This window comes from Rhea pennata, chromosome 2 (genome assembly GCF_028389875.1).
Source record: "Rhea pennata isolate bPtePen1 chromosome 2, bPtePen1.pri, whole genome shotgun sequence".
Lineage (NCBI taxonomy): Eukaryota > Metazoa > Chordata > Aves > Rheiformes > Rheidae > Rhea > Rhea pennata.
This window is the reverse complement of record NC_084664.1, coordinates 67,456,459-67,472,100: the sequence shown is the minus strand read 5'-3', so window position 1 is coordinate 67,472,100 and position 15,642 is coordinate 67,456,459. Positions and strand designations below refer to the sequence as shown.

Genomic DNA, 15,642 nt, shown 5'->3' with positions numbered 1-15,642 from the left:
GGTATACCTTTTCAACCCTTTTTAACCTGATCTACAGTGAATTAATTATTCGTTCCATTATGCAGAGAAAATTGATAGATTGCATTTAATCAAGTCTTTAGGGTTAAAGCTTAACAGTGCAGGGAACTTTGCCAGAGTAGTTCTAACAGAGCTGTTTTGCTGTGGCTACCTGGCAGATATCCTGTTTTGAAATGGCTGCTTAACTTCAAAGAATTCTTCCTTTCCCGTGTGGAGGAGTTGCTCCAAAATAAATCACCCGTAGGATAATGTGTGTGTGAGGAAAGAGAAATGGCAGTTACCATCTAGAAGGGCACGTTTCCAGGCTTCGGTGGTCAGTATCTCAAGGTAAACAAGCTGTAACTCGCAGCTTCATCTGTATATCCTTTCCAAGGTCTCAAAGACAGTTGGCAGCTCTTTGCAATACCCTGAGATTTGAAGCAATTGACTCTGTTGGATAAAAACAAATTGGTTAAACATGTACCTTTCTGAAAGTTTTTCTTTGATCATGTGTGTTTCTTGGAGACTCGGATTATGGAAATGTATTTTTCAAAAATGCTTACTCTATTTGCGTGGTTAGGCTTTTTTTTTCCCATGAACATATACTCATCTAAATAGGCAATTTGGACTAGAAGAAAAGAGGAGATTGTTTAAGCCAGAGCCTAATATTTAGCATTATTCTTGTGCAACTTCCTACACCGCATTCCTACAATTTAATGCTTACTGTAGTTCAGGCTTTATCCTAATACTTCAAACAAACCAACTGCTTTAGCAATGATGAAAGCTAGGAGATAACTGGAACATAAAAAAATACTTTGTTTCTAAAAGCCTGTGTCCTAAGCAAAACTCTATTAATTCAGTATGAATTGCAAACAAAGTTAGGAAATGCTTGTTACCAATAAACTGTCAGTTTTATATTTGTTCACCTGCATGAAAACGGTGGTGGCAAGGCTTATTACTTGCATGTATTGGGGGTGATAAATGTTAACCTATATTAATATTTAAAACTTTAAAAGCCATATTCTCAATATTATAATTTGTAAATTCTGTGTTTCTTCCATGACTCATTCAGGGGAGGGGGAATGAATTCTTTGGGAAGGAGAGAATAACTTAGGCTGGGGAAGCAGAATGAAAGAGAGAGGTTTAGTTCCTCTCTAAGGACAATTTCAAGTGCACAAGCAGGTTTTGTAGCCCTCAAGTGTTGTGAACAAGAAGGTTAGAGAGCCCAGAGTGTTGCTTGCAGGCACATGTGTTCTATTCCATGGTCCCTGTGTGGTCCACTGAATCTTGGAGTTGTTCCATTTTGCGTGGAATACCTGAACAGGAGGGAGAGGGTGCTCTTGGATCAAAATAGCTTATTCTGGTGGGTTGATCGTGTTTGTGTCAGTAGATATATATTAAAAAAAGTCATCTTTTTAATTGAATGCTCACAGAGTAGTGTCATTTTTCTCCAAAATATTGTGGGGGAGGGGGAAGTAGGCAGAGACTTCATCCTCTCAGTGAAAGGTTTTGTCACGAATTTGGGACACAAATTCAGTGCTCAGTATTGTAAATGGAGAGTATTGTCTGTTGATGATGAGTATGGCAGATTTTGGATACCTTGTCCTGAGCTAAACCAGTAAGAGCAACTGAGGGGATTCCCAGCCTTTCACCCTCCCCTAAATGTTGGTCCTTGTGAATCTCACACCTAGTAATCTGTACACACTGTAGGGGAAACCTGGAAGTCTAGGTCAAGACTGTAGAGTCTGCTAGGGAGATCAAACATCTGAGACATAGAGAAATGAAGTACTATGCATCCAAACCTCTTTGGGGGTCAGGGCCAAGCAGACAGCTGCTTTTCTTCTTGAGCGTTACTTTTACCTGTGCTATGACAGATGAATCGTTTCTGTTGTGAGTGGAGAGTCAAGCCTAGAGACTTGTGAAACAATTCTACAATGTCTTTTTAGACAGCATTTGCTTGTTCAAATGAAAGAATGCAAATTTAAATTAACTGAAAATGTACACTTTAAAAATTTAGATAGCGTTAGTACATAGGTTAGTGCAGCACGTTGAATACCCCTTATAAATGTGTACAAGGTATATGACTGTTAGAAATTCTAGCAAGTAGAACTTAAAGGGAAGCTGTAAGGTCAAGCATCTCCTGTTCTGTGTCTCATAGATGAAGATATTAAACAACCAGTTCCAGGATAGCTGCCAGAGGAATTTCTCTTCTAACTGGTCTCCAGATAGAGTACAAACTTTTAATCACTGTTCTTTGAGCCCAGTGACTCAGTTTTTGCCAACTTTTGCCTGTAATTATCCACTGACCTGGACTGTAGTGTCCCAGCATGCATACAAGGAAGCTGTGGGAGACCATGCTGAAAGCCTAGTCAAGTTAAACAACATTCACTTCCCTAGTTTCCATAGTTTTAAGAAGAGAATCTTAAGATCTTAAGTATGTGTGATTGGTGAGTTGGTGATTGAGTATTCAGTGTATTGCTTCTCATTGAATTGCTTCTTTTTCCCTGAATGTTTGATATTTTCTAAATAGTAATATGAAAAACTAATTTTCTCTTGATATAACAAGAGAGTCTGTAGATTGAGTCGTATGTGCTTGGTTGCTCAGCCTGAATAAACTTCGTCATATGCTATCTTTTCTGAATCAACACAGCTGAACATCTGATCTGACACTTGCTCATTCTGCGTCATTGGCAGAATGCTGTGCTAAGTTGCAGTTAAAGGCTCCACTGGTTACATGAGTGTGACTTTGCTGAAGGCTGCTGAGTTGTGAGCATTATTTGAAAGCCATTAGGTAGTGAAACTTTGTCTCCAAGGTCCAAGTAGTTTAGCTTGCGTGACCTTGCTCCAAAAGAAGAATCTGAGCTCACTCTGACTCTGTTGTGAAAGTTAGCAAGGCTAGAAATGAGAATCATATTTCTGTTAGCAATATATTTTGCAATGGGAATTGGGACTGTAAACACTTGATTCTGCAATGACTTAATCACTTTTTGGACTGTAAAAACACTTGTTAATAATGCTGGTGGTTTAGGTTTAAGTGAATATTTAGTTGAAGTATTAAGAGTTTGTGGGAATTCTCTGCTCTTATTTTCACTTTCATTAAGACATAATTTTATTCTGAGACAAATAGTCCCTTACAGGATTGTATTTGTTTGCTTTATAAACAAAGAGTTTTAGTTATGTCTGCATGGAGGCTGTCTTGCAACTGCAGAGAACTGATCGTACAGTCTTTGGAATCACTACAGAGTGATTTCATTTTTAACTAAATTACTAATCATTCAACTAAAAGCTATGCTGCAAAATGCCTTTGTATCGTAGGGAATTTTGGAAATGGACTTAACATCCCTAACATACTCTTATATCTCTATATTGCGAGAGGGGATTGGTTTAGTTCTTGCTATTTGTTTCATTGAATTAAAAAAAAAAAAAAAAAAAAAGATCTCTTTAAATAAAAGAGCAACCGAGTTAGCAGCAGTTTAGCCTTGTGTGTCTCTTTGGCCAGTTAAGAGCCTCTGTTGTGATCTGTGCAGAGGTCTAGACTCTGAGTGAAAGATCTTTGTGAAAGTTATTGAGCACAGCAGAAGTTCTGTTGAGAGAAAATGCCTAAATGGAAAGAGCCAACCACAAGGTGTGCTCCCAGTAACCAATTACAGTAAAACTGAAGCATCACCAGCTTAAGACTTTGACTTAATAAAATTCTACTGAATCTCTGACCAATTACAGTGACAACAGTAGTTTTTCCTCCTATGTTTATGTAGCATTCTGAATCAGGTGTGCAATTTTGCATAAGTTGTTGATCCACAAACAAAATAAGCAAGTGAAATTTTTTTTTAAAACTCCTTTATGGTGTTTGGGTTTTATTTCTACTTAGTCTTTTGGATTTGTTGGGATTTCCTTTGGTATGTAAACAGATGGAATGCATTTAATGGCAAGGAGGTAGGATGGGCAGCTAAACATGTAAGTGAGAACAAAACTCGAACTTAAAATTGCATGCTCTCTTATCTTCCGGCAAATTAGAAATGATAGCCTGCTGCAAATGTATTTTCAGATCAAACCCACTGTAGCATAGCCTTCCACGTCTAAGCCATATAATCTTGATAATGCATTTTCCTTTTCATCTGTATCTTGTCTAAAATTCTAAAAGCAATCTTTCAAAGTATGTCCAAGGAAAGTGCTGATATGTTATGTTCCTTCCAAGCAGGCAACAAAAACTGAAACTTGCAGGGAGCCTTACAAGTCAAAAGGCTGATATTTGTGGTGATTTGTAGTTCCTCCTTACTATCTTTGATTATTTTTTGAAAACACTTTTATTCCAGCTTCTGATTACTGCTGTCTTTCTGCATAGTAACTATGGTGTTGGAGGCCTTGCTAATAATCACTACCTTTATGCTTTCAGACTGTTAGTTAATTTGATTGAAGGGTCCTGTTAGCTGGCATGAAATGTATAACAGATTCACTTTAGCTTTAGCAAATTAGTTCCTCATGTTGACACTTCTGTGACTTCTAACTTAATTTTTCCCTTTAAAAAAGAAATCAGTCCTTTCTCATTCTTCAGAATGAAGATAAACCACTGAGGAAGGCATAGCAGCGCAACATTCTGGTTAAGATGTACATGTCTCCTTCAGATATGAACATTTGGTTATAGCAGAACAAAAAAATAAATTCTGTAGCATGAGAAGAATTTATTTTGTCTGATAAAACTTCTCAGAAGTGAGAAGGTCAGAGTACTGAACTTTTTTTAATGCTATAAAGGTAGGTCTGGCATTGGATTCTTCTTTATTAAGCAGTGACTTCATCTGAGGGGAGTGAGTTCTGTGAACTTTAAGCATTGCTAATTCTATTTTTTTTAATTACATTAGTGAATTCTTATATAAACCACATGGCTGTTTATATTGCATCTTCTGTCTTTCTAGAAAGAAATTTATTTTGTAGTAGGTTTTCCTAAATCGCATTTGCTATGCTAATTATGTTTAAAAATAATGATGTCTACTCTGCTTTCAGCTGGATTAAATATTTTTGGTGGAGTATTTCCCTGGTCTTTCTATGTTTGTTAAACAGCTAGTTATAAACTCATCATTTTAAGATCTTTTACTGACTTTTCTGAATCTCTGGATTTCTGGTTCTCTTCAGAATAATTGGAGTTAATATTTTTGGAGAGGTCCTGTGTTGTAGTATGTGAAACAGCAAAGAGTAGAGTGCTGTTTGAAATCTCTTGACTATCTGATTAAATAGGCAGCTTCTAAAAGATTGTCTCTTGCATTTTAAACCTGTTGATATTCTGAGGAAAGGCCAACTTAGAGCTTTATCTTCAAGTTTTGAATTCCCTTTGTGATCACTGTTTCTACATGTTTCCTGTCTGCCCATCCTTCATCTAATGGCAGTAGCTGTCAAGATGATCCTTAAAATGGAAAATTTGGCACTTCGTAAGATGTTATGGCAAGTAAGAGAATTAATGCTGATGTTAGCATTATGTGGAAATAATTCCTGCTATGAAATACTGCACAAATCGTATACAGTAGTTTTAAAAAGTAAAAACAGGAATTCCTATATAGGAATTTCTAAAATAGGAGTACCTATTTCTGAGGTAGTCCACAGAAGCTTGCTAAGAAAAGTAAATTTTTGTAGCCTATGTGATGCTTCTAAAGCAGTCTGCACCTTGACTTTGAAAGTTTTCCATGACAGTGGAAGGGGACTCCACACTCTATGCAGAAAGCATTGGTCCCAGGGCATGGGTTCAAGGAAGGCTGCAGCCCGGTGGCTGTGCTGAGAGAAGTACTTTCAGGTTGTGCTGCCCTGCACTGACATGGCTTCATGCCATCCTGATTGCCCCAGTACCCAGTATTCAAAAACCAGCTTTTGGGATGTAACAAGCTCCATACTGGGCTGTAGTGTGACCTCCAAGTGCATGTTTGTGTGCAGAGGGGGGACTGGAAAGCACCATCAGCTTAAAATCAGTTTTGTTGTTTTACCGCTGTAACTTCCTCCTGCAGATACTTCTTTACTGCAGAGCAAGGCACATAATTGTACCAACATAAACCTCTTGAGTGAGACTTGGAACAAAATCTATAACTTGGTTAGCTGTTGCAGTGACCCTGCAGGCTTCGTTTAGATGAAAGTATTTTTGATTTGCATCTCCAACAAAGTGCTTATTTTGGTCTAAGCTGCATCTGTGCTGTAGGAAGGCTGCCTGTATAGCCTTATTGACAGACCATTGCAGATAATTGTATGTATCCTTAATTTTTTATTTTTTTATTTTTTTTGGTCAGGTACATATTCATTAAAAATGTATGTCTCTATAGTGAATACTGTTTGTATTACTACCTCTATTTAAAACCACTTATTCACGAAGCATTCAAGTGAAGATATTCAAAAGACATCTTTACTTTCTTGTAGCTTTGGTGTTCTACCTTTAGCATAAGAAAGCAGGGATTCTTTGCTAACCTGTCTAGTGAGTCCCTCCTGGTAGCACTTCCTTCTTTCTCCTTGCTCTCTTTGCTCTAGTTCAACTTGACTTATGCTGATGTTCAGTGTCATTTCTCAAATGCTGTTTAAGTCATTTCTCTAGCTCTCCAGCTAACTGTCACCTATATCCTGTCATGATTTGTGCAGAAAGGCAATAGGCAGTCACACAAAAGAAATGTGGTGTTGTGTTAGCTGATATTTTCGCTTAGAAAGTGGCTGCTCATTTCAACACCCATTGTTCAATATGGTCAAATTCTGACCCATCTTCCAGGGATTCAGAACCTGTAAATTAGTTTCCAGCTGGAATGATGTAGATTAAGAAGTCTTAAGATCAGCTTTTGCTCCCTGTGTCAATTAATTCCTAGCTACTTCATGTTTCTGGAGCTCTGTGCTTGGGTTTGATGGACTTGTAGTAGTTCGAGCAGATCAGGAGAGGGAGCTGGCAGTCTAGGGGTGGAAAAGAATCTTTCTGCACAAATTATCAATTTTTATTATGCCTCTGAGTATATAAATGTGGTAGAGTACCTGCTCTATCTGCAGTAACAGTAGTCTGTACCCACTTTTAGAAGATAAAAATGCAAGTAAGGATTTTGACTAGTGTATATGCTGATTGTAACTTTCGGTTATTGCCCGAGGATCTCACTTAGAAGCGTTAACAATGCTTTTCTTTTAGAACTATGTGCTGCCGCTAGTACATGAAGGTGATGAGGACAGTAAACAAACTCTCACCTTCGCCTAAGTCCTGAATAATGAAAACATCAGTGCTAATGTTAGTGCTGTCAATAGTAATTGCACTTAGTTATAGGGCATACAGTGTAGTAGTATCTGCTAGCCCTTTGTGTGGCTTTTGGAGGGAGTAAAGGGTCCTCAGTCAAAGATGGCATCCCCTTCATTTGGCCTCTGACTTGATAAAAATATGAAGTTACCCTGAATAAGGCCTTTCCCACCCTCAAAACTTGATATTCGCATTGCCTGTTTATTATATGTCTGTGGCTAGCTGTACCAAAAAGTCTTACTTAGGGAAACTGAACAAACAGTGAAATTCTCCCTTCTAGTAAGGTAATTCTTGAAAGATGATAGTTTCATACTCCTTTTTTCACCAGCAAAATGGCTATCTAGAGACTCTTGTCCTTCCAGGTATGCTAGTACTACTGGTTTCTGAAGGGCTGCACTGGAAACTTCAGCTCATGAAAATGCATCTGTTGGAAACAACCCTACAAAAACAGCTTGCAGAAAGAGTTAGCATCATACAGATCATTTTACTAAGCTGGCCCACATGTTGTATTTGCCCACTTCAGTGAGAGGTAGACTGTTTGGAGAGCGGGGAAGGAATTGCCTGGAAACAGGGACATGTGAACTGAAAAAGGGAAAGAAAATCATATCCTTAGATCTCAGCTGTTTTTGAAAGTGTTTTGTTATATGTTTTAAGTGTTGCTATGTGTATGACATCTTTCCCACAGAGTACTTGCTTGGCATGTTTTGGGCTGTTCAGTGTTTACTGTGACTATAAGGTAATTCCTCTTTGTGTGTGTATGTGTGTGTGTTCTCTCCATTATTACAATGGTATGCTGACATTCTCATCACTGATTCCTATCAGTGAGTTTGTACTTTATGAATGATGCAAAATCCTTTCTGTATTCACACTGAGTATACTGCAGAGCTTGAAAATAACATTTTTATTCCCCACCCTTCATTCTTTCCATGTTTAGGGTATGTTGGTTTTGTTTTTTTCTTCACAATTGATTACTCTTGCATAGAAGATATTAAACTTGGACTGATACAAGCGACTTGGCTAATGTTCTGGCATGGTCAAAGAAGCCCCGTGTTTCTATCCTAGACGCTATCTAGAATTTTTTGTTGGGTATTGAAAGAGAGCAATACTAGCATAATTTTAAGCATAAGAATGCAATTCTTTCCATGGTCTTATGAAATCTGTTCATTAGGTCACCTTGAGAGGAGTGTGGGACAAAGACCAAGGTTGGGACTAGTTTGCGGAGAGCAGCATGCAGTGTGTCATCTCTCGATGGCAGCATATAGAGACCAGTGCTGGTACAAACGTTGCTGTCTTGACTAGCTGGAGCAGCAAAGCTGGGGTAGCATAGTTTTCTTTTGCAGGCCCACCCAGGTCCTCAAATATGTTGCTGGCTGAAGCTGTAGGTACCATAGCACTTGTGCTGCGTAATATGCAACTACTTTTAGTTAAGAGCTAGTGCTGGCATGCTTGCCAGTGTCATGATCCAGAGGCCTGACTTCATGGTAGTCACCTCCTCCTGGTGCCCAGACTTAGAGGATCAGGGTCTGGAGCCAGCAGGTGGATGTGTTTGTGAAGCTGAGGGCTTGACTATCAAGAGGAAAGCAAGGTAAAGGGCAGATGGTAATGAGCACGGGGAGCCAAGGCTTACCAGAAGGCCATATAGCTTTATGCATGATTAGCCTGTCACACATTCAAAATGTTGGAAAGCAATGCTGACAATCACTCCTAAAAGGTAGCAGGAGTTCTTAATACTAAACAATATGACCAGCAGAGCTAGTACAGCCTTAATAGCATATTGGAAAAATGAGCCAGTAAGAGTTCAAGTGTATGAGTACAGAGGAGATGGTGAGATCATCTGTTTCAGGAGACACCAAAGAGAAGAAAAACTGATGCCATGAGAATGGAGCAATATTAGGCCTGTGAAATGAAAAGCTTCTTGCTACAAATACTCCTTTACTAGCCTCCCAGAGGTTAAAACCTGGTGTCTGTGAGGGCTAGATTACTATGCAAAAATATTTCATGTATTGTAGTAATGCTGTGCTTTCTTTAGAAGAAGAAACTAGATTTATTCTACCTACTCACTTCTCCAATACTATTCAGTTTGGGAAATGTTACAGTTAATTGATGTTGACCTTTTTCTTTGTAGTACTTTAGTTTCACTTTCTTGTTATCATTTTGTTTCTTGCTTGGCATGCAGGATGCCTGATACATTCCTGGACTATTTGAGAGGTTGTTTTTCCAAGCACAACTTGGGCTGTTTTTGAAACCTATTAATACTTTGTTTATAATGCTGTAATCTGAAGTCTCTAGTATGACTTAGCAGTTCTCATTCATTCAAGTTACATTCATATAATGCACTCGACTTGGTTGCTACATGCTACTTTTGGTCGTTTGCAGAGCGTTTCAGTTTTGGGAAAGTGTGCACAGAAACTATCCAACTTTTGATCAGTCTTAAAGAGCGTGCACAGCAGTGATATTCTTGCACCGCATCTGCACTAGGCTGTGCGTTTTTCTGGCTCCTCTATTTCCTTTTCATCCCCTTTGGCAGAACCTTTCAAACTATTATTGAATCCCTGAAACCAGTTCTTTTCAGCCCGGGCTGAAACAGTTGGTGTAAAATATCCATGGTTGGTGAAGTTGCCCTTTCCATCTTGCCCCCTCCCTCCAAAAAGAAACTTGTTAAAACCTCCTACCTAGTCACATATCAAGTCTGAAAGTGCTTCTAATTAGATAATTTTATCATCGTTTTCTCAGGTTTCAACTGACTTAAAATTTCCATACCTTTCCTGAGACTGGAAGTCTTTGGCTGCTGAAGAGTTAGGCCTTCTTTAGCTATAGCTAAAGAAGTTTGCTATGCAGTTTGCGGTGTGGCTGCACAAGAAGCACACAGTATACCCATGCTAATTTTGAGTCTTTATAGGAGGACCCACCAATAAATCCTCATAAAATATAGAAATTTTCTTTGATCCGATGGCTTTTTGGCTAGAAGTTGGGTTTGAATTGTGAATTTAGTGATGGTTAAAATGTACTGCTGGGATTTTACTTGTTGATGATTGATTGTTTTGTGGGAGTGATGACTAGCCAGCTCCAGACTGCTTATTGGGCTTCTTAGAGTGGTCAACCCAAAAATCAGATCCCAGGAACAGCAAAGAAACAGGAGAAGGTCTCAGTTCTCTGTGGCTGAGACTTCCTAGCTCCTTTTTCTATCTTTTTAGAAAATTTTTCAGATTGCAGAGGAACATTCTTTCTGTTGATTTTCTATAAAACCTCTCTGAGATATATTAATTATGAGGAGTAGAAGACATTATGACAAAACTACAGTGTTCTTGTTGTTGTTTGTTTTGTTTTTCCCTGTCTCAATGGCCATGGATATTTCTTGTTGAAGATGAAATCAGGTCTTGGATCTAATCTGAAGGTATCTGGAGCACTTCAGTGATGGATTTTACAGTTTGATTTTTTTCCTTTTTCAATTTTTTTTTCCATTAAATGCCTCTGTTCTAGGAAATCTTGAGGTAGGCAAATGAGCTGATCAAAACCAGAAAGTGTGTGATTAGCACTGAGCATCTTCTGTGTGTGTTAGATCCCAGTCTTCCCCTGCAATTAACCAGCTTTGGGGAAAGTGACCCTTCTACCCAAAAATTTCAGGCAAAACCATTGTTGAACAAATGTAGTAAAGCTGTTAGAGTGTGCAGTTAGATGGTAAAAGTCTGACCACCCCTATCGTGTAGTGTATCATGATTTCTCAAAAAGGGAAGAGCAGGGAAGGGCAACAACAGGTCTAATATTCAACAGGCATCAGCAACAGGAATCATAGATTCTAAAACAACATTGGGTCATGGAGCTTGAAGCTCTTTTATTTATAAGAACTGGCCAGTATTTTACTAAAAGGTGCTGTAAACCTTAGGGCCTTGTGTAAGCCCAGGGGCGAATTGATTGCCTTATTAATTGCAGCTTGATTTGGTGATGTGAACACTGTCTATTCCCAGAAGGTGCATCCTAGTGAAGTTCTGAGTTCCAAAAGGAAATGTTTTGCCTTCATTGCTATGGTCCCTGACAGAAAATCACCCAGATCGTGGTTAGTCATAGAGTGGTAAAGGATCCATCCTTCCCCCCTCCCTCCCCCCCCGCCTTGAGAACATCCTGAAAAAAGATCTCTCCAAAATTTTAGTTTATTGAAGAGGATGTGTATATCAGACGTGGGGCAGACTTTATCAGTAAAGTGTAAAGGGTGATTAAGGTGGTTGAGTGAAAGCGCAGGGAATCTTCACAGCAGGGATATGTTACTTAAAGTGTTTTCTGGGATTCAAAGCCCTTGGGCATCCTCTTTTGAGTCCTAGTTCTGCCAAAACTTGCCGCTCAATTAGCTGAAAGAAAGTATGTGAGGGTACCTTTCTATATGAGATTCCTTCTGCCCTGAAGCTATTGGGAGTTGCAGACTGATAGAGGGAAAGAATGTCTAGAGATCAAACTATGCTGTTTTGGCCAAAGGATCGCAAATAGCACTGAAGTGGAAGCCTTCAGTAAGTTTTCTCAGGGAAAAATTCTTGCCTTTCTAAGATGTTCAGCATACAGAATAGTTTGGGTGACATGAAATACCTTGTTGTTGTTCTCTCAGTGGTCCCTCAACATGGAGCTTCCCAACCCGGGAGTATAATTCAGTATTTCTATACCTTTCCCTGGACAAAGAGGAACACAAGGGGCTGCCTCACTCTATTTCAGTTTTACCCTGTGTTGCGGAAGTAATTTTGTTTGTAACCTGGACATCTGAAATGCCCTGAGACATTTGTCTTTGCGGCCTCAAGTTGCTCCCATGAGTTCTCCTTGGTTCCAAGCAATATTCCACCAGGATTTGTCAGTGATAGCATTATAGAAATGTGGTTTAGCAGCTTTTCTTAAATCAGTTTTCCTAGCGTAATTTTCATAACAGTATGTTCGTAACTCTGTGTAAAAGTCTGTATTGTTCATTGCAATATACTGGTTACTCTTGTGCCTCTTGACAATTATTTCTTAAGGAAGGCAGTCCTGAATCTGAGAGGAGGAGGATAAATATTTGTATGTTGCTTCTAGAAAGAAAATAGAAAAAAACTTTGGAGGAAGAACTTTTAACAAAGGCACTTGCTAGTAGACTTTTCGGACTGATAAGTGAAGCAGTGGTGCTTTTTCTAAATTGAGCAACTTAGGTCAAATACATTGATAGAATTCAGTTCCTCATTCCCTGTAAATGAGGTGGGAAATGGAATTTTAAGAAAATAATTACCTTCAATACTGTTAATTCCTCAATAGCAAAATAATAAGAAAAGAAAAGCCAGATGAAATATCTTTAACCTTTCTTAAGTGGAATTATTAGGTTAAAGTTAAGCAGTTTTTTCCGTAGTTGTCTAGTGAGGCATGACTGTAAAATTGTATTCTTGGTTTAAGTATTTCTTCAACATGGATCCTCAAATGTAAGAGTTGAAGCTCTTACCTAGAGGAAAGCATTAATTTGTTAAAATCCAACAGGTTACATAGTTTTTCAGGCTGCAAGGAGACTTTACTTCTTTCTAGAAGCAGAATACGTCACCATTTTTTATTGTTAGAGGAAAAGGTGCTGTACACTTTTATCTTCCTCCCTTGCTCTAGCACAGGGGAAACAGTTATCAGCAATTTGATGGCTAAAACAGCTTTATTGGAATAGTGTGAGTTGCTCATCTAGTGATAGTTTAAATGCTGTTGATTTCCTTGACACTATGTACACAATACTGCATTTTATAGTGCAGCCATTCAGTGCAGGACTCTTCTCCATATAACAAGTGTGTTGAACATTAACTAGTATTTTGCTACAGAAGGTGGAGTGTACTCTCTCTGTTTTCCACTGGATGAGTGACAGCTGATGATAGATAAACACACTGGCAGTTTATGCCATAAGGCAAGCACCAGGAATGGACTGATCAGAGAGCACTGAGCACGTCCTAGTTTTGTGAATTCCTCATGTCACTTTTTCTTTTTTTGGTTGCTTTGCTCCCATTTAAGCAGAATCGGTTTCACTTTTGTTGTGCTTTGGTTTCACATCTTTTAACAAGACCAATATCTACTAAATATCAAAAAATACAGTTTAGATGCTTTCTTAGCGAACTACTTCTTTGCCTTGTAGCAATTATTGTACCTATAAAGCAATGATAAATTCTGTATTTTACTGCTTCTTAGTAAACTAGTAAGCTTTAAGAAACTGTCATCTTCTCAACTGCTTTCAATAGCTTCTTGAACTTTAAGAATATCTGTTATTCACCTTTTGCGTAGAAAATAATACAGCAGTATCTTAGGATGATACCTTTAAAGCTTACTTTAAGGTTTTATTCAACTTGTTTTAAAAGAAATTGTAATGCTGTTCTTGCAATTTGAGAAAATTCCATTTCTGTTTTTTTGCATTGGTAGTCAAATTGGAACTTTAAAATATACTACTACAGCTAAGCTTGCTTGACCTTTTCAGAAAAATGGAGAGAGATTAAAACTTTCCATCCTTCCTTTGACTGGAGAAGTCAGATTTTACCCAATGTGACAGCTTGGGATCCTGGGCAGGAGTTGTTCATGTTATGGCTAATGCTGTGCTTATGTGCAAGGCCAGATTAAAAGACCAGAATCACAGAATCAGTAAGGTTGGAAGGGACCTCTGGAGATGATCTAGTCCAACTCCCCTGCTCGGCAGGGTCACCCAGAGCATGTTAGACAGGGTTGCAGCCAGGCGGGCCTTAAAGATCTCCAGAGAAGGAGACTCCACAACCCTCTCTGGGCAACCTGGTCCAGTGCTCCATCACTCTCACAGGGAAGAAATTCCCCTTCACATTCAGGCGGAACTTCCTGTGCTTCAATTTCTGCCCATTGCCTCTTGTCCTGTCACACGGGACAACTAAAAAGAGTTTGTCCCTGTCCCCTCGACACCCTCCCTTCAGATGCTTGTAGACATTGATAAGATCCCCCTTCAGTCTTCTCTTCCCCAGGCCGAAGAGGCCCAGCTCTCGCAGCTGTTCCTCAGAGGGCAGGTGCTCCAGACCTCTGATCATCTCCATAGCCTTTTGCTGGGCTCTCTCCAGTAGCTCCACGTCTCTCTCGTACTGGGGAGCCCAGAACTGGACACAGCCCTTGAGATGAGGCCTCCCCAGGGCTGAGGAGAGGGGCAGGATCACCTCCCTCCACCTGCTGGTAACGCTCTTCCTAAGGCACCCAGGATACCATTGGCTTTCTTGGCCAGAAAACCATTTAGATTTCATTCTTTTGAAACTCAGGAGTTTTGCTAGGGTAGAGTGGGAATACCAAATGGATTAGAGTTTCCAAAGGTAAAATAAAAACCAACCAAAGTGGTAAGTGCGAGAGCACACAGAATTGGTTCCAGAGCTACATACTGTACTTTCCTGTATAGAATACAACTGTATCGAGATTTATTTTTTGTTCTCCCCACATTGGAAAAATTTCTTCCCTGAGCAAGACAGCAGAGTTTGTGTGGAAAATAGTGGATTATTACTCTCTTCCTCCTACCCACCTGTAAACTGTAAGCTTTGGTTCTTGTAGTGTTTGAAGCTGAAGCACTGGAAACTTAAATTCCTACGTTAATATATGAACAAGCGTGGACAGGTGTGGACTACCTTTGAGGTCAGTTAACTTTCCTGTTACTGCCCACAGCCTGTGGTTGAGGTTAGTTGTGTTTTCATGCCCGTATGTTCCAGCTGATGTGCCAAATGAGAGTTGTAAGTTTCTTTACTCCATTTTAAATGCCATAAATGCAATTGCAGTTAGTAACATTATTGAAAGTCCTATCAAATCATGTTAATTTTCTTCCCAGAGCTCTTTAGATATTTCAGTTGTCCAGAATTTATTTTGCTGCTTGCATAGCAGTATGGCACTGTGTGATTGCATTGACATCTGGTAGCACAGTAGATTTCAGACAATGTGTCAAAAAGGCATTTACTGCAAAGTTTATAGATTTGGCTTCCTGGGCTTTAAAATGTTTCTATGACTTATGACACTTGCTGGGTAGTAACGTTTTCTCTCTCTCCTTTATCTTGAGTTGCAGTGAACTTCGAAAGTTTTCTTTAAGAGCAAAATCCAGTGCTGTTGGTATGGCTGCGCACTGGAACAACATGGCAGTTGTATCCTTCTGGAAGAAAATAAGTGTCAATATAGTTCTTTAATGTCTAAACAATATATCTGTTCATATTGCTTTTAGTTGTGCAACTTCTCTCTCCCTATTTAAACTTATTTTTTTCTGTTACAGAAAAATGCAAAGGGGCAGGAGTTATTTGACCAGATTGTGTATCATCTGGATCTTGTGGAAACTGATTACTTTGGCCTACAATTCATGGATGCTTCCCAGGTTACAGTAAGTGTAACTTCAGTTAATTTTGTTCTGTAGTAGTGTTTGTTTCCAATTATAAATGTATTGTCAGTGCAGATCTGTGGAG

The 15,642-nt window shown here is 39.0% G+C and overlaps 1 protein-coding gene across 7 annotated transcripts in view; it reads left to right on the top strand.

Moving 5' to 3' along the window:
• EPB41L4B (erythrocyte membrane protein band 4.1 like 4B) overlaps positions 1–15,642 on the top strand; it is a 179,147-nt gene that overhangs the window by 37,312 nt on the left and 126,193 nt on the right. For all 7 annotated transcript variants that reach the window (XM_062569650.1, XM_062569648.1, XM_062569649.1 and 4 more), the window contains exon 2: positions 15,456–15,560. In XM_062569650.1, the coding sequence (XP_062425634.1) occupies positions 15,456–15,560 (105 nt within the window). The remainder of the gene's footprint in view (positions 1–15,455; positions 15,561–15,642) is intronic.